This window comes from Triturus cristatus, chromosome 5_1 (genome assembly GCF_964204655.1).
Source record: "Triturus cristatus chromosome 5_1, aTriCri1.1, whole genome shotgun sequence".
NCBI classification, from domain to species: domain Eukaryota; kingdom Metazoa; phylum Chordata; class Amphibia; order Caudata; family Salamandridae; genus Triturus; species Triturus cristatus.
The window spans coordinates 194,515,113-194,534,310 of record NC_140587.1 but is presented as its reverse complement, the minus strand read 5'-3'; the positions used below and the strand labels follow the sequence as shown (position 1 = coordinate 194,534,310).

At 45.4% G+C, this 19,198-nt stretch overlaps 1 protein-coding gene across 1 annotated transcript in view; it reads left to right on the top strand.

Moving 5' to 3' along the window:
* The window catches only part of ADGRB1 (adhesion G protein-coupled receptor B1), a 466,033-nt gene that overhangs the window by 347,572 nt on the left and 99,263 nt on the right, over window positions 1–19,198 (top strand). Inside the window, exon 19 of the mRNA XM_085604813.1 lies at window positions 18,856–18,959. Coding sequence (XP_085460939.1) covers window positions 18,856–18,959 — 104 coding nt within the window. The remainder of the gene's footprint in view (window positions 1–18,855; window positions 18,960–19,198) is intronic.

Here is a 19,198-nt window from a genome sequence, read left to right as displayed (position 1 = left end):
GTCGTATTGTTGTGAAAAACTACCTATAGTAAGAGGATGGTGCTATGCGCATGGTAATACAGCGGAAAGAACGTTGAAGTCATTTTTGACATCAGAAAGATCATACAGCGAATACCATTATAATGTGGGTGTAACTATGTTGTCTTTCAACAAACAAGTATTCCTATACTCGCTTTTCGTGGCATATCATTGGCATTTGGCTAATGTGCAACCGTTCATGATCCTTAATCTAAGGTGGAATATTCTATTTGTGTTACAGGTGTCGGGGCTTAGAATTAGCGAGCTGAGCTGGGAAGTAATGACTAACTTTATTTGTTTAGTGCACACAACATCACACAGAGACTTTATATGCTTTGAAAACATGGTCAACATAAGAAGAATTCCTTTAGTACTTAGACAAAGGATAGAAGAGCTTGGATTAGCTCATGGCCTAGAGAGATCATGCCTGGAAGCAGAAGAGGCTTGGTCTTGGACATGGATATGGTGTTCCTTTGGTGCCGTCACCCCGTGGCATGTTCTACTGTCAAAAATACTTAATGGAATCAGCTAGTACTATAAAAATCAACTGAGTGGTAGTTGTTAGCTCGCTTAGCTATTTTAGCCTTAGCATTCACTGATGGCGTGATATGACTTTGCTTAATCCCTGCGGTTATTAAAATGGATGGATGATTGACTACACTTACATAGTGCCTTGTTGTTCCCGTAATAGAACCTTATGCTTCGGTTTGGTTATTCCTTAGAGTGGGTACATGCGAACCATGGTCTCCAATAGAAAAAAAATGAGTTTGTGTCTTCAGATTCCCAAAGGGTAACCTCTGTTACCTGATCCAGGAGGATTAAACATTATCACGCAGTCCATGCAGAACCTGAATGTGAATGGAAGTCTCCAGCAAAAAACCTGCAGTCACTAGCTACACAAAATCCCTGCAATTGCTGAAAAATAACCCATTGATGATAGTGGTACCCAAGGATTGAAGATTGTCACTGCTTCCTGTTTTCTGTGGCAGCGTGCTTCTGTTTTGTCCAGTGGACTCATGACTCACTGCAGTGTGGACAATCCTATGCCACAACTCAAAGTCACATGACTCCCTCTATTTTGGTGGAATGCTTCATTGGATTTTTAAAGGGAGTGTTTGATTTGTGCGTGGTTTTTGGTGGAGGTATTTTAATAGAGAGTTGCAGATTCTTTTGGTGTATGTGACCTATTTTAAATCTGCCGGATTTATTGCACCGGTGTTTCATGCATGCAGCTATTTAAGATGGGAACATATGCGCTCACATAAACCCCTGCATTGTGTGCTGATGCTATCTGAAGCCAGGAGCACGCAAAGCGTTGTTGGCCTTGAGAATATTCCAAGCACACTGTGTGCTGAAAGCAAATATTCTGATAGTGGCTCGGCCCTCTGCTCTGCTGTCTATTCTCAGATCAATGCTGAGCTCAAACTCAATCACAAAGCATCAGAGTCAGAGCGCCATTTGCTGCGCTCTTCGCCAGCTTCATGTGGCCTGATTTTCCAATTGGACGGGCTTGTGTCGCTTCCTCTGCAGACACTCGCATGCCTGAGGGGCTTGCGCTCCTCATCAGCACTTGCAGTGCGGCGTTCTAGCTCTTCCTCTTCTGAGAGATCTCTCTCTCTCTCTCTCCTTGCTGCTTCCGGCAGTTCTACTGCTTATTTGCTATTGTTGGGAGATTTGAACCAAAAAACCAATTTCCTGTTTACCGCAGTTGCTGCTTAGCCTCAGGCCACGTACTTGCCATAATGTGGAAGTCCTTCCCCTTAGTGTTGGTGATGTTGATGGTGCTGGAGTCAGTCTCTCTTCATCTACTTCAAGCTTGTCACCTGTACCTTGAATTATCTTCCATTTTCCATAAATATTTTCTTTAGATGTTAGGCTAAGTAGGCACATGGGATATGAGGACCCTACGCTGAGTAGTCGCAAAAGCTAATAAAATCGGCCAATGTCTACACATCCTTACAATGCAGAAACTGTCTCCCCCTCGGACTGCCTTTTCCTCTCCCAGTCTCCGTGCTGTTTCGCTGCCCTCAAATCTCAGAGCACCGTTTCTTGTTGGGGTCTTAATGCCACCTGCATCCCACCTTTCAGCATCATCGTCTTGAAACCTACCACTACCCTTTGCTCTTCAAAAAGGCCCTCAAATTATGTCTGCAAACCTTGGATTGTTTTCAGTCCTCACTCGTATAAGTCTGACACTGGACCTCTGTTTTGCCGTGTACTGCTTCGCTTTCTTTCCATCTCTGGATATCTTGGCCTATGGTCCAAACATGGTTAACAACCTCAGGTACCATTTTTGTGAGCTCTCTCTGCTGTTAAAGGCGCTATGCCAATCAATAATTCAAGCTCTCCGGGTGTCTCGCTGACTGCTTCAGCACCACATTGGCTGCCAGTGACATTAGTAATCCCTCCACTTTCGAGATGTTCTGCTGTTCCCTATTTGAGTCTGTCTATTGCCTTCCTCCAGCTTCCTCCTTGTCTTACTGACTCAACTCTGTCTGATCCTTTTGTTGATCCCTTGTGATCAGACTCTCTCCTTCACTTTGAAAAACACAGGGCATATGGATTTATTTTGAATTTGTCCGCCTTTGGTATTGGTTTAGATATTAAGGGCCTGATTGAGCATTTGGTGCAGCAGCAACGGAGTAGTACCCTGTCCGCCAAACTCTTGGTCCATCCGACCTATTTTCTGTCTTGCAGACCTTCGGATTTACTCCAATAGGGTGACATTTACCCACTGAGCATAAACCTTCCTCCAGTGGCCAGAGGGAGTACAGGCCATCGACAATAAGTCATTTGATGGACCTCCTTTTTAGGCTGGGCAGTCAAATGGCCTTTTTTTGACAGCCCATCGCTGCCAGGAATATCCTGGTAGAGAGGGACAGTAAAGATGCAGACATGACTCCACATCTTGGGAGAAAGATTTAATGGAGTTGGGGACAAAAATCACCAATGACAGACACACACACAACTTTTAAATCGCTTTGTATGAACTGCCACAGCAGTAGTTTATGCAGTCCTTTGGAGTTCACTGCCGGCGCAGCGGTAAACTCTAAATTTGGTAGGCAGAGTAAAGACTTGGTGGCTATCGAAAAGTCCACCGTCAGCCTGACTGCCTTTACTCCACCTGCCAAACTTTTAATCAGGCTCTAAATGTGACTACTGTCAATAAACCTCTGTATCTGTTCTTCGTCCCAATTTGAGGTGGTCTTCATTAAATATTCATATTTGTTGTGCTACTCAGGATACAGTTGTAGGGTTAGGTAAGGGCTGTTTCAACAGATTTGGAGGTTCTGAGTACATTTTGGGATTACATTCTCAAAATTATTAGCATAAAGTTATTGTCATGTTTTTTAGTGGTTTGAATGTCTGGATCTTGTTTTCAAAATAGTTAATTTTAGGCATTACAGAGTAGATATTATGCTTTCAACCTCCGTTTCTTTAGCCTTTCTGAGAGATAGTCCAGGGAACAGATTCTTCTTCTGTATCTCAAGGCAAGTCCTGGGCCTCAGTGATAGAAGCCTTCCTTCTCTAAGGTGTGTCCCGAAGCGCCATCCATGCAGGGCAGTAAGCAAAGGGGACACAATTCTTCTGGGTTGCTGACACTACACAATTACAGATAATTTGGCGAGAGCTGGGTATGGACAGCGGCAGCCGGCACAGGAAAGCGTGGCGCAGCGGGGGTGCAGGGGTAGTCGACAGACGACGAAATAGGTATTATTTATTTATTTAGTTATACCTATTCCTGGGTCCCGAGAGTTGGGAGCCCCCTCCATGTACTTTGCAGGGTGGCCCCCTCAAGTTTGTTAGGCCACTGTACAAAACCAAGCTTCTAATGTTGCTTTTCCCGTGATGATATTGTGAAAGTGAAAAGAGTTTATCAGCCTTGGCACACAAGTGCACTACTTTCTATGGGAACGTGCACATGTACAAAAGAAAAATGCTGTCACTCACAGTGAAGTGAGTCGGAAGTGGGCAGACCCATCGCACCAAGCTGTGGGCTGTGGCTCGCAGGAGCAAAATGTAATTGGGAATTACACAGACCAATGGATGAAGAGCGCTGGCCAAAAGCCACGCTTCCTGTGTATATATATATTTGTATTTTAACTTTTGATTTTGTTTTAAACAGGAGGCTGGCAAGACTGCCAAAGCTGCCTCTAGGCCAGGGCAAAAATAGACCAACAAAAAGAGACTAAAAGCAAAACGGTGTGTGAGAGACAAAGATTTATATAGTGAATGGAGAGAAGTTGAAAGAAACAGACAATAAATAATAAGAGATGGAAAAAGAAAGCAAGGAAGAAAAATCAGAAAAACGCAATGAGAAACTGAATAGAAAGAGTGTAAAAGAAGGAAAGCAGGGCTGAGAGAGAGAGAGAAAGAAAGACTAAAGAAAGACAAGCAAAGAAATAAAGAGAGAAAGATCGAAGAGTGAAAGAGATGAAAGACATAAAGGTACAAAGATTAAAGAGAGAACCCAAGATAGACAGGGCGAGAGTGAACGTAATTGAAAAACAGACAGAAAGAGAGAGAAATAAAATGTATAAGATCGATATAGAATGAAAGCAAAGTATAGAAAGAGAAACAGCAAATTAATGGAGAGAGGCATAGAGAGAGAACAAGAGTAAAACTGCAACCGAAAGAGAAAGTGAGGATGTGAGAAAGAGAAACAAGGATAGTGAGAATGAGGGAGGAGAAACAAGGCAGAGAAACAACAAAAAGAGGGTGACACGAGCAGAACGACATAGAAAAAGAGAGACAAAAAAGAGAGAGATAAATTGTTGCGAGAGACAGCTGGCGGTAGCCAGTAGGTAGTTATAGTTAGAACCTAGTTTCCTTAGGAAAAACGGTTTTTGATTTGCCAATAACTTTGGCGCCGTTTGACGAATCTTTGCGAAATTTTCAAAACAAATGGGGCGCTCCTGTCTTGAAAGATTTGGGGTGATTCGTCAAGCGGGGGCCGAGAGAAAAGGCCCCCACAAGCCCCAGGGACCACCACCTCCCCGGGGCTTCCTTGATTAGTAGGGCGGGGGGCTCGCAGACCCCCCAAGCCCCAGGGACCACCCGTGGCTTTGAAATGTAGGGAGCCTGGAGCCTTTGATGGCCCTGGGACCGCCACCCCCCAGGGCCGACTTCTGCAATGTCCTAGGACATTGCTGTTTGCTCAATCCAGTCTTGTACCCCACTTAGCGAGCATCAGGCATCTAATGCTCAGTGGCCCCCATTCCGCAGTGGTGCTCGCTCAGCGGCAGGACAAGGGGTACAAGACTGGATTGAGGACAGCCTCTCCTTCCGGGGCTCATGGTGAGCTTTGAACTGGCATGGAATTCGAGCGCATCCATCGGAGGAATAATAACGGACTACAGCTCCCACAAAGCTACGCACATCTCATACAGAGTGTCCAATCATGGCGTACGATGGTGCCTAAAAGGAAGCTGCAGACGTAATGCGCTCTCGGACTGAATCACCCTTGAGAAAGAGAATCCCTCGAAACGCGTCGGGTGCAGTCATGCTTTTAATCACTGGTGAGAGAGACTATCCATACCATGAATAAATGACTTTTATGGGGAGAAGTTGTCTTGTACTCGAGTGCTGCTCATTAATTGGACCTTCCCCACCGAGCAAGATATATATATATATATATATATATATACATATATATATATATATAGAGAGAGAGAGAGAGAGAGAGAGAGAGAGAGAGAGAGAGAGAGTCAAAAAGGGAAAGAAAATATAAAAGTGAAAGAGTGGAAGAGACAAGATATGGGGAATGAGTGATAAAAGCTGAGAGCGAGAAATCAAAAGATAGATGCTGAGAGTTAGAGAAATAAAGAAATTGCGAGGCAGATGACTAGAGACAAGAAGATGTACAGAGAAGAATTGATGAGGCACAAAAAGACCAAGGGCAGAAACAGAGAGGCTGTACGCGGGAAACGAAACTAGGGCTGGAGTGAGAGGAATAGATAGATGGGAGAAAGACCCATTTGAGAGCTTCACTGACTACGTGGCATTTCTTCCTTACTCAAGCTTGTTCCTAGGTTCTCGCAAATTTGACAGACATAGAAAGGTACCGAGCACAATGAAACAAAGCAGTCCACTTTTATTTCTGCTTTGATTTTTTGGGAAGTATTGTTTTGCAATTATATGCATGCCTCCTTTAGACAGCAGCATTTGTACTTTTGATTACCCTTACTTTTTTAATGTTTGTTGCAAATGTTTAAAAACAAAAATTGTTTTTTTGCTAGTACTTGTTGGCCTCGCATATATTTTTTTTCTTGTTTAGCTATCCTTATTTCTTTTTCTCTCTTTTTCCCTCTATCTTTCTCCCATTCGTTTTCCCCCTCACTTTACCTCGATCCTCCCCTCTCCATTCTCTATGAATGCACAATTTTCTCTTTTTCTTTCTCTTCCTGTTTCTCTTTCACTCCCGCTCTCTCTCTCTCTCAGTGCACCTCAGTGTCTATGCGGCCGATTCAGAAACTGCCCGCACTCGTGGCAGGACCGTGGCAATGGGTTACTGCAGTACGGAAGTCCTGCCACGAGTGCGGGAACCCGCCACAACTGTGGGACCTCCGCCTCGAGCGTGGATCCTTCCCACAACTGTGGGGTCTCCCATCACGAGTGCGGAGGCTCTTTGTGAATCAGGGCCTGTGTCTTCTTCTTCTCAAAGGCATCTCCGGCAGGTGGAAATAGAGATGTTAGTAGCACAGGAAAGGGCCATAAATACAGAGCGGACACGTGAAAACATTCATCTGCTGCACTCCCGCCTGCTCGGAGTCTCTCAGCCTGCCATAAACCTGCTTGATATAAGACCTAACTTCCAACCTACAGCAGAGGATTTCAATTCACATAAAGCAATAGTTACAGGTCATGTGGCTCGACATGGCTTGTGACTGTTTCTGGCAGGAATTGCCACCACAATAAATGTTGTGTACGTCTCTTTGTTAATGGCAGGGGCTCATAGGTGCACATGTCATGCCCCCATGCATGCGGCCTGCTGGCGAGGTTTTCCGAGAAGTGTAATCAAACAATAATGCCTGCACCCACTCGCCGCCATGTTCAGTGACATTGGGCCTATCACCGTGTCTGCCCATGAGTCATTCTCCTGATCTGGTCTTCATGGAAAGTGTACTCGTGAAGGTGGAAAGTAGCCGGTAGGACTGGGGCAGAGACACTTGTTTGATGCAAAATGGGGGTGTGCACGTAAAACGCATTCAATCCTGAGAGCTCCTCACTTCTGTTTCACGCTAATTTTCGAGCGACAAGCCTGGCCACCTAGGGAAAGGAGTGGAGGAGGAGATGGGACCCAACAATCCATACCTTGTTCTTCGTGCCTTCCAGCTATCCCTTGCAGCAGGGTTTTTAAATCAATCAAGCAAGATTTATAGATCACCGCTAATCACCCGTGAAAGTATCCAAGCGCTGAGAACCATGCTGCTCGGGTGGAGTCAGTTAAACAGTCAAGTCTTGAATCCCTTCCTGAATTTCTGAAGAGAGGGTGGGGTCCAGAAGTGAAGAGGGAGGCTGTTCAAGGACTTGGCCGCGAGGTAGGAGAAGGAGTGTCCTCCATTGTTGCTTCGGCGGTTGCGGGCATGTGTGCAAGGTGGATGGAGGTGGAACGCAGTAGGCTTGGTGGAAACTCAGGCGGTGGTTGATGTACGCTGGACCTTGATTGTGCAGGCCTTTTTGGGCTGGGTCAGCATCTTAAATTGACATCTCTTGTGGACAGTAGCCAGTGGAGTTTCTTGAGGTGTGGAGTGATTTGGGTCTGTTGTGGGAGGTTGAGGTTGAGTCTGGCCTCTGTGTTCTGTATTGTCTGTAGTCTCTTCAGGACGTGAGTGGTGGTTCCTCTGTAGAGTGTTGCCTTGATCCAAACGGCTAGTGACGGGGGCTTGAGTGACAGTGCATCTGGTGCTGACTGGAAGCCATTTGAAGATCTCTCAGAGCATGCGAAGGGTGAGGAAGCAGGTGAAGTGGGATGAAAAAATTGGGCGGGGGAGGGGGGGGTCTTTAAAAGGGGCAAACCCTACGTAGCATAACTAGGAACCTTTTCCCAGACGTGTGACCTATGTAAATAATGGTGTGGCTTAAAAGATGCAGTCTAAAATCCTGTGCTTTCCATAGTGTGCTGCCCAACCCGTATTTTGGTCCCTCTCTTTGAGCTGTCCGCTAGTGCATCTAGACATATCACACAGTAATGGGCATGCACCTATCAGATCAATGAGCAACAGCAATGATTTTGTTGGGAATAATTAGAACTGAAATTGTTTCAATTCTGAAAATATGAGACTGTAAGTTAAACACCACTAAGGGCTTTGGAAGGAATAGTGGGGTTCGAAGTGTCTCAACTACTCCCGTTCTTCCCTTCACGCCAATTTTCTTTGCTGTCTTTCACTCTGTTAGATCCTTACACCTTTATTCCCCCACATGAAATCCTCCATCTGAACTTCATCTCTTTCCTCCTCAGCGCCCTTTCGTCACTCTCCTGCATGTTCTTCCTTGAATCCCCTTCACCTCAGCACTGCCCTACACACACAACACACTCATTCACCTGTAAGCACCTCATTTTCTTTTACTTTCACCTTAGTAATATTTTGGCAGCTGTGTACCACCTTTAAACACTTTCACATCGAATCACTACTGGCATCTGAGACCGTTGCTCTGTGCGAGCAGCAGAAAGGCCAATGATTGGATGTGCATGATTTCTGAACACCTTTATTACCTGCTGACAGACGCTGTGAGAGATTGGCACTGCCTTCAGCCTCGGCTCCAGAGCTCTCAATCATGGCCCGTTATAAACACCCACCTGCAGCCTGCACCCCAACAGACACCTAGGAGCAGCTCGGTTCACTCTACTCACAATCCAAGAGTAGTATTCTGCACACAAAAAACGATAGAAAAAAACTTTTTAAAGAATGCACTATTACGAAAAACGTGAAATGTAAACAAGAACTACTTTGCTGTCATCGATTGCTTTAACTGTTTTTACTGGCATATGAGGTCTCGATAGGGACCCGGTTCAATATAAGTTTTTAATTAAAGGTGACAGCGACCTGAAGGGACCCGCCCCAGTTAAAGCCCTGTCTCCAAGGCTGGGATCTGCAAGTAAATGTATTTATGAGGGTTCTTGGGATGGAATCAATCAATCAATTAAGTTTCTTGTAAAGCGCAACTACTCACCCGTTAGGGTCTCAAGGCGCTGTGCGGTTCAGTCGACGGGCCTCTCTGGGTATATAGACTTGTCAGGAAATATCTAGCTTTGAGTGGGGCGAATTGTGCCACTGCTCAGACCCAGCAGTAATTAAAAACTGGTGCCCACCGGGTCCTACACCCATGTCCTTTACTGTACAGGGTAAGCACTGATCGATTGCTCAACAACAATGACTGTAAAAACACTTCAAGTGATCCATGCAATTGGCACAGTGCTGTTTACTTTTCATGTGGTCTGCTTCATCTTGCCTTCCCCAAGAGTATTTGCTTTTTCAAGATGTTATATTTCCATCGTTTTTTCATTTTATGATTATTTTTTGCAGTTTTTTATAGTGCACACTTGATCCAGGAGCATGGGCCTCTTTTACACGAGCACCAGATTACATTCCATAACGTCAGGTTCAGTTTTCTTTAGGCATGGGGCGATTACGTGATTTGCCCAGAATCACAGTATGTTGAGCTGACGCCAGAACTCAAACCGAGCTCCCCATTTCTAAAGTCAGCAGCTCCGGCCATTACCCCACATCTCCTCCCTTCAACGGGGAAAGGATGTGGTGTAACGGCCAGAGCTGATGACTTTGGAGCTAGGGAACCAGGTTTAAGTCTCGGCATCAGCTCAACATCCTGTGATTCTGGGCATATCACTTAACCTACCTGTGCCGAAGAAAAAATGAATGTGTCCTTGTGTCACGTAACTGGCGCTCATGTAAAGCGCTCTGATACCTTCGGTCGAGTTTGCGCTATATAAAACTGCACACAAAAAATGGATGCTTCTTGTACAGCATGTACTCTAGGTCTTTAATGGAGAGAATGGGGTTTCATTATGGGTCGCAATTGAAAGGCCCACAAGTGAAGCTGAAAGCAGTGTGAGCTTCTCAGAGTGCTTGTCTCTGGATCATATATGTGTACAGACCACGTGCACATCCAGGCCTTGGCCTCTCTGAAGAGCGCACAGAGCGATGGTCACAAATGTGCAAATTGTAATGTGGAAGTGTGTGAAGCAGGGATGCACAGCTGTTGAAATATTGACAGCACCAAATGAAAATAGCATGCTGTGTTTACAGGTGAGGAGAGAGAGTGAGTGTGTGTGGGAGAGGGGGACTAGGGAAGGGAAGGTGAGGCAGGAAAGTACATGCAGAAGGACAATGAGAAAACAGTGAAGAGGAAGGAAATGATGTGCGAGATATGCAGATGAAGGATTTCAGAAAGATGGGGGGAGAAAAAAATGCATGAGAGTGTCAATGATAATTAGAACATTGGAATGTTAGGAGCTCCATTGAAAACAACAGAAGCCCAGAGCTGCAACATTATAATGTTTGGTCACAGCTGTTGCTATGAAGAAACGGCCTCATGGAGCCCGAGGCTCCTTGATGCCTTTGTTTTACAATTAGAACATTCTGCCCTCTAGGGGCGAAGTGTTCTAATAGCCTTAGAGCACTCAGTAGCGGGCTCTACCAGCCATTAAAGGCCCGCTCCCTTGTTACAGGCCCTAACGCTGGAGCAGGACTTAAATTCCGGTAGAGCCCGCTACGGCGGGCTCTAAGGCTATAATAATTACTTTTATTTGTGGCAGGATGCACTCCACAATTTTAATTGTGCCTTTGAGTGTTTGTGTTAATATTGGGGTGCATCCTGCCACAATACAAAAGTATTTACATTTCTTCCCACTGGCAGCTTGCACCCCATGATGGTTTAAATTACAAGCACCGACATACATTGCGGATTTAGTAGCATACCTGCAACTACAAACATTTGTGATTCATTGAGTGTTGGTGAGGTCGCACTGCACACAAGTGGCTAGCGCTTTATTCATACCTCAGCTCATCTCACTTTCAGTGCCTTTTACTTTCCAAATTGAGCATTTTTCAACAGCACACTGTAACACTTATGGTAATTCGTCGCATATTTTCTGCAAAATGGATCGTTTCAGGTAAGCATTTACTGAATTACTTCTCCACAGTATCCCAGTTAGATCAATGGTTTACGACGATAACTGGATATTTCTTCTGCTTGACTTTAGAGCACCGTGAGCTCTGGGGGTTCAAAGTATTTCGTTTGTTTTCTTCACGAGCGCGGGTTCAGTTTGGGGCTTTTTAAAGAGACCTATTTCTCCTGATGCTCCTTACGGAGCAGGCATTGGAGGAGGTGTGCATTAGCTATTAAATTCTGGATTCTTTTCTTACTTCAATAAGATATAGTCATCTGAAATTCAACACATGGTAAGTTTATTGCATTATACTTCTGTAGTTTTACACATTTACTGGGGTCTCTCTGTGGTGTTTCACCTTACAGTATAATCAGTAGAATCCAGCAAACAAGTTTCTCATACTTTGACCACGGGCTTTGACAGCACGTGAACAAGTTTTTAAACATGCAGTTCCCCTTCTATTTTGTTGATTCAGGGGGTCTAACGTGTTCCATCACGTGATGAGAGTTATCCGGATTCATACCTCGTTTCAAGTTAACCATGGGCACACATTATGGGGCAGGTTATGCATATAATTTATATGTCCCACAAGCTTGACTTGATTCAGTTATGTCTTTTGCTAGGTAAATATCACGTACTTAGTGTGCTGACAGGGTTTGTTTCATCCTTTTGTATTATAGTTACCCCTGAAGAAGAGAATCTTCCCGAAATGCACTGGGGATATGTTAGAATGGATGAAAGTTACATCGTCATATGTTGTAGAAATATGCTTGAAGCGATTGTGCACGTTTTCTGACCACTACTATTTGTGAATAAAACATGGAAGTTCTGGAAATCCCCATTTTGTTTGGATTGATATCGAAGACTTTGACAAAACAATGATAATAATGTTTAAAAAAAAATTAAAATGTTTAAGGAATGATGAAAATGACGAGTGATGTCGTTAGGGCTCTGCATCCTGGGACTGATGCACCATTTGGGCAACGGCTTTTGATCAAGTGTCACAGATGAGACACAGTAAAGTAGTGTGAAGGAGAGAACAGGAGTGTTTCAGAGACTCCCATCTACAGACCTTGGTAGTGTTTAATTGACAGTCTCGGTTTCAGAACTGAAACATCCATACTTCTAACTATGCACAACATTACATTGTTGTTTCTCATTTTTTTGATACTGCTAACAAGCATTGGCAAACCTACTGGATCTGGCTTGTTGTAGGTCAATGTTAGTTGTTGCGTGAGAGGTCTGGCTGGTATAACAAAACTCACAGGCGTGCACCTAAATACTAGCCAGGTGACTCTGTGTGAAGCACAGAATTGTAGTTTATATGTTTTAAGACACACCCTTAATCTGATAGGCCACACCTGTTTCTTTGGCACATCCATTTTAGAGGTTCCCCACCTGTTGCATCTCACTTAATGCCCTGAGAAGAGCCATTGGAACACAGTAATGCAGAGCAAGGCACTAAGAAATGGCATATCTATAACTGTGACACAGCACCACAGATCACACAGCACCACAAATCACACTCAGATGGGTTTGGCGGCAGGTTGCAAGACCAACTACACTATTAGGCCAGGGCGTGAAATTCCGCTCCGCTCGTGGAGTTTTTCCCACTCCACGTAGATCGTGGAGTTCGGAAAAATTCAGTGGAGTGAAGTTTTTTCCTCGCTCGCCAACGTTAAGTTGGCGCACGAGCGAGAAAAATTGTACTCCAGACCACCGCCTGGCGAGATATTTCAATGCAGGGGTGCAGATGGTCGCTACTGCCTGCATTGAGAAACCTTCTGTTTGTGTTGAGGAAGCTGCTACTCATGTAGAATAACTACTCAAGCGTCAGAAATAAGTAACACCCTCTTGTGCTGCGCATGATGCCGTTCGCGCTGTAAAATTTTACGGCGCGGGACAAACATTTCGCACTAAAAATATGCGTGAATTTGCTCACGTAATGCACTCTGCCGCTTGCGGAACTCTGCGTAGCATGGCAGAGGTTTAACTCCGCCCGTGCCTACTACCCTTGTGGGATAAACAGCAACCTGGAGACAGCAGTTTGCCTATTTAGACATCAACAGTGTCTAGAGGTGGTGGAAATGAGAATGTGGCCGATAGCAGTGTTTACACTCATGCTTTAGATCGCGTGCCATTACAACGACCACCTTGTTACAACGTGAACCATTACATCGCAAGTCATTACAACGACTTGCTGTGGGGGGCACGCCGGTGTTGGATTTACAATCCAACACCTTCCCTGCTGCTGCACAAACTGGAGTAGGAATAGTAAAGAATACTATTCCTAAGTCCAGCGCGCCCCCTACAGTAAGTCGTTGTAACGACTTGCGATGTATCGGTTCACGTTGTAACAACACAGTCATTGTAACAACCGTTTTCTAATTGCATGCAATCTAAAGCATGCGTAGTAAAGGTATATTTTCAATGTGGCACTATACTAAAAAAGTTCAATATTGGTAAGACTGTATAAAGACAGACAACAGACTTCACATCTCGGAAATCCTTGCACACAGCACCAATGGGAACACGAGTCGCGCCCACTTTTCATTCACTCTTTGTATGTTCACGATATGCCACTGTCACACAGCACGCTGTGCGTTTTCGCTCCCTTTAGTCATTTCATGCTTCTTAATGGATGAGGCCTGGCAAACTGCCCTTTCTCTGCCCATTCTTGCAAGTTCACAAGTGATGGCCGTTTGATGTATAGGATGGATGTTTCTTCACTGCCACTCAGATTTCTAGCTCCTGCTGTTGCGTGGAGGCAGCAAGGATGGCACTTTGAGCTGACTGCCCTATTTGTAATTTTGCCAAAGCTCCCTGTTTTCCTGTCACCCTTGTTTCAGTGTGATAAATGGAATGTATTTTGGCTAATCATATGGAATTATGCATCCCGTTACTGTTGGACTTGGCCCTTTTTGCAGGGTCATCCCTGAAATTTTTGCTCCCCTCCTGTATTTGTTCTGACCTGTTGTTGGTGGTTTTATGACTCTGGGCACTCTACCACTGCTGATCAGTGCTAAAGTGCATATGCTCTCTTTTGTAAATTATGTGATGGATTAGTGATTCCATGATTGGCTGATTTGATTTACTTGTCAGACCCTAGTACAGTGCACCAAGTGTGCCCAGGGCCTGTAAATCAAATGCTGCTGGTGGGCTTGCAGCACTGATTGTGCCACCCACAGAAGCAGCTTGTAAAATGTAGCTCAGGCCTGCCATGGCAGAGCCTGTGTGCTGTCTGGGACTGTCATGTCGACTTGGCAAGTGCACACACTTGCCAGTCCCTAAACCTTCCCTTTTCTACATGTTAGTCACCCCTAAGGTAGGCCCAAGGTACCCATGTGGGCAGGGTGCATTGTATGAGAAAGTTAGGGCATGCCCTGATGTGTGTGGCATGTCCTGATAGTGAAATACAGCCAATTTCGTTTTTCACTATTGCAAGGCTATCTGTTCGCATAGGCCAGAATGGGCAGTTTGCTTATAACATCTTATAAACATAACTGATCCAGGGAACAAAATAGGAAAATAAAGTTTAGTATGCTTGAACTCAGAATGTTAAAGTGCATTTTTTAGTGTGGGTGATTTTTACATTCTGTGTTTGAAAATACCACTTTTAGAAAGTAGGTATTTTCTTGCCAAACCATCCAGTGTTCCTCTGCTAGGTTTGTGTATTGCATGTCTGGCTTGTGAGCGACAGGGGCTGGGAGAGGGTAGCGGCCCTGGCAGCCTAATGAGTCAGGGCTGGGCTGAATGGACCTGGGATGAATTTAGAGTAGGGGGAGGAGATTTCCTTTCACCTGCCTGGGCCAGGTCTGCTTTCAACAATGCTGTCTCCACCTGCCAGGAAGCTGCACCAAAGAGGACAGAACTGGTTTTGGCTGGGTACAGACACTCTCTGCCTTCAGAGAACAAAGGATTTGTGTGTATAAAAAGTGGGGCCCAGACTTTTAGATCACTCCTGGGAGGAGGAACCTTTGCCAAGGAGAAGAGCCGGAGAAGCCGAGGAAGATTACTGTCCCTGTGCTGTTTGCTGTTTGGGGTTGGCCTGCAGTGGCTGCTTACTGCCAAGGTAAAAAGAAAAAGGACTTTGCTGTTTTGCTTTGTCACCTGCTTGACGAAAAGATCTCCAAGGGCTTGAAACTGAGCTTGCCTCCTGTTCTGAAGTCTCAGGAACACAAAGACTTCACCCCTTCTGTCTGCCTGCATCTAGAACTGTTGTTGTAGCTGCTACAGAAGGAAATTGCAACACCGACACGGCGAGCGACGGCGTAATCTGCACTGAAGCCGTGAGTGCTGCTTCGACTTGGAAATAGACCCGACACCGGCCGCTGTGCCACATTGACGCCAGCGAGCCACGCCATAACCTGCCGAAAGCCGTGAGCGCTGCTCCAACTTGCGACGTGGGCCCAGCGCCTGCTGCTCTGCCGCATCGACTCCGAAGCCAACTTCGCCATCGCGGAGCCGATCCTCGACGTGGGTGATCGTGAATCCATCGCCATCGTAAGGAACAGTGGATTCAGCGCCATCATGACATCACCTCCCCGACGCAGTAAGGAACCGTCGTCTCGCTTCCCCTGCGCTGCAGTAAGGAACAGAGGCTGCACCTCCCTTGGGGTCGTAAGGAACCGCCGCCGCGCAGCGCCTACGAAGCTGCACCTCCCCATCGCTGTGAACTGTCTTTGTTTTCATCAATTCCAAGGTACTGTTCTTATGTGGGTCTGCTTGACTCCGGGCCCGACACCGTGCACCTCGTGGTCAGCACCGTACTTTGGGATATCCACCGGCCACGACGTCGTTATAACTCCAAGTGGAGTTATTTGTTGCTAGAAGCTTGATTTAAGTGAATAACCTATTTTTAAGGATAGTTTGAGAACTGTAGTGTGGGTTTTTGTCGTATTGGTCTTGTTTAAGAATAGATAAAGATTATTTATTTTTCTAAACTGGTGTGGTGTCCATTTGTAGTGTTTTCATTGTGCTACTGTATGTGTTCACAAATGCTTTACACACTGCCTCTGAGATAAGCCTGTCTGCTCGTGCCAAGCTACTAAGAGGGTGAGCAGGGTTTATTTTAGGAGTGTATCCCCCTTACACTGACTGGAAGCAAGGGTCCCTATTTGGACAAAGGTACCTACCTCTGTGAACTAGAGACCCCCATTTCTACCATGCAAGCACACATTCCATACGCAAAGAAAACCCATTTAAGCATTTAAATGAAGAGAAAAGAACTAATTGCATTTCATGTCACTGACTCTTCCCCAGCCCTCCAGCCTTTTGGAAAAGCTCACAGTTTCCCTCCCGGCTGGGGTTGCCTTCTACTTCACTGCACTGACAGATCCTCCACACAAGAGTCACACAAGACCAGGCCATGTCGGCAGAAGCCCGTCGAAGAATTGGGTTTTTGCATGCGGGCGGCGGGAGACTGGCCTTGAAATCGGTAATCTCCCACCTGAATCAGGAGGGTTGGCATTTGTGCAACATCTACCATGTTAGCGGAGGTGATTGGTGCCCCTTAGTTTAAATGATGCTCTTAACTTCATGGCAGTTCAGCAGGGAGGGGTAAACGTGCAGTATCGCACGACAGGAGCAATATGTGACGCTTCCGCCTGTGTGGGCCTCACAAGAGGACAGTGAAGAAATGTAGGTGTTATCACCAAGATAGAGGTGTGTAATTGTCAGAGCACTATAGCTCCTACATCTTTGACGGCTGGGTGTTAGGCGCCACAAAAGCATGTCATTTTATTACTTATTTTATTGCTAGTGACTCAATGCTGTGGTGGTTGTATTACAGAAAGTGCCCCAGCGGCGCAACAGGCTTTAGCACCCTCTTCTTGCACCCCATGCACTGTAATATTATAGAGGGGCCCACTGCCTGGTATGTTATATGGACCACGTTAGTGTTAAGTGTGCGCTGTCACAATTATGGAGGCGGGGAGGGGATGGATGGGGTGCCATCATTTGCATGGGATGGGCCCAGACGCAAAGAGGCTGTCAAGAGACACACTGACTGCCACATAGAGGTAGCTCATAGTCTGCCCCTCGAGAGTGCCCCAGGCAGGGTTCTGATTGGTCAGAGGAACCCACGAGGTATCCCCACACAGTCACTCAAAGCATCTGCGTGCAGTTTTTTTATACCCCCCTCATTAAAATCAAAGCTGGGTCACCATTTGAATTGAAACTTGAACCGGCACTTTAAAGAGTTGGTCCTCTTTTCAATAATACGCACTTCACAGTGCAGGTGTGAACTTGCGTCTGCATACTTAGCAATTCATTCTCTGCAGTAGGGTGCACTGCTGTGGTCTGCCCCTGGCGCTCCCAGTTAATGGTGTGGTGCGGCACAGACTGGGGCAGTGAACTCTTTGCTTAGTACTGCCACAGGTCTTCATTGTAAACAAATGTGAGGCGACCTGGTGCCACCATGGTCAGATCTGCTTTGGAAACTCCCATAGCAGCTACAACCGCTTTGATGTTTGATCGTGATCGCATTCACGATCACTTTCACTTTCGCAGCCGTAGGGCCCCTTTGCATAGCCAATAGGTCTCGCTTTTGGGACCTTATAAGTATTTAGTTATGCAACCGTTGCATAACTAAACACTTATAAGGTCCCAAAGGCGAGACCCATTGGCTATGCCAATGCTTGTTGTTCATGCTGCACAGCGTCGGCATGTACAGCATGAGAAAAGGCATTGGCAGTTCCAATAGGTATCAAAGGCGCGCCAATGGTTGTTATTTTATTTTTATCTTAACTTAAATAAATACTATTTATTGTGCCTGCAATTTGGGTCCCCAAGTAGTGGGTGATTTGTTTTACACCGCCTTTTTAAAGTTGCTGTTATAAAGTGTATAGGTGACATTGTAACATTGTGGCTGCCTGCAATTTGAGTGCTTGGTTAAATTCCTATTTATTCTTGCCTCTCTCACAAATAACAATAATAATAATATGTGTGGTATCACTGAAAGGTTTGCTATTTAACATGCTAGTAAAACGTTCATGAGTGAATGTTTTTTAGATTTCTATTTTTTTATTGCAAGCCTTCGGTGGCACATGTGTAGGTTGCAACGTATTTTAAAAAAATCTTTTTGTGGCTTGTGCTTGCAATAAAAAAAATATAAATAAAACTGTTGCACCAGCTTGCCAAGGCCAGACCTTTTGACTTTGCCAGTGCTTGTTTAATATTTGGAGATAAAAGGTCAACAGCACTGAAACTAATCTACTGTTCACGCAGTGCAGAGCACTCTGGGGTCCACATGTTTCCAAGCCTGCTACATCTGCTACATTTTCTGTTGTGCGGTATTTAGCGAATAGTCTAGGTTAAACAGGTACATCACGCAATGCTTGAACGTGATGCGCTCCATGGTTTTATTGGTAGGGTGTGCTGCTGTTCTGCCTTGTGGGTATCGCCGTTGCAGTTCGTGCCAGGATAAACCCTCCTGTCCTCTAACGGATTGTGCCTGGCTACATGAACACTGATTGGAAAATGTACGGCTCATCTCTCTCGCTGTGCCACCTGCTGTTATTTCCTCATTATCCCTTGGTGGAAGTGATGGTGATGTGAAACGTATTGGGTCATCCAGAAGCCGGCCCGTCCCCTCCTCCTTCCACCACAGTGCGCGAGCTAAGCTTGGTCCACGGACCTCACGTCAAAGGTGCCTTGCTGCAAGTATCCAACGTAACTCCTTTCTCTTGGTTTCTTTCCACTTGCAGAATATGGAAAAGGTCCTCGTTCCGTCGGTCACTCTCATCGTGGGCTGTGGCGTCTCATCACTCACTCTCCTGCTACTCATCATCATTTACGTCTCTGTGTGGAGGTAGGAATCTTTGCTTATTCAGCATGTATGATGAGCACTGCTTTGTTCCAGGTGACACCATCAAATGCTTTTTTTGCAGAGTGTTTTTTAGGGACGTGAGACAAATGATGTAATTTTAGGGAGCTTCTTTTAAGGTTTGGTGGAGATAATATAACTCCCAAATAGATTCCCAGATCTGAAGATTCTGATGCAAGGTTTTGGACAAAGTGACGCCATTTTGTCTAACATATAAAGTTCCC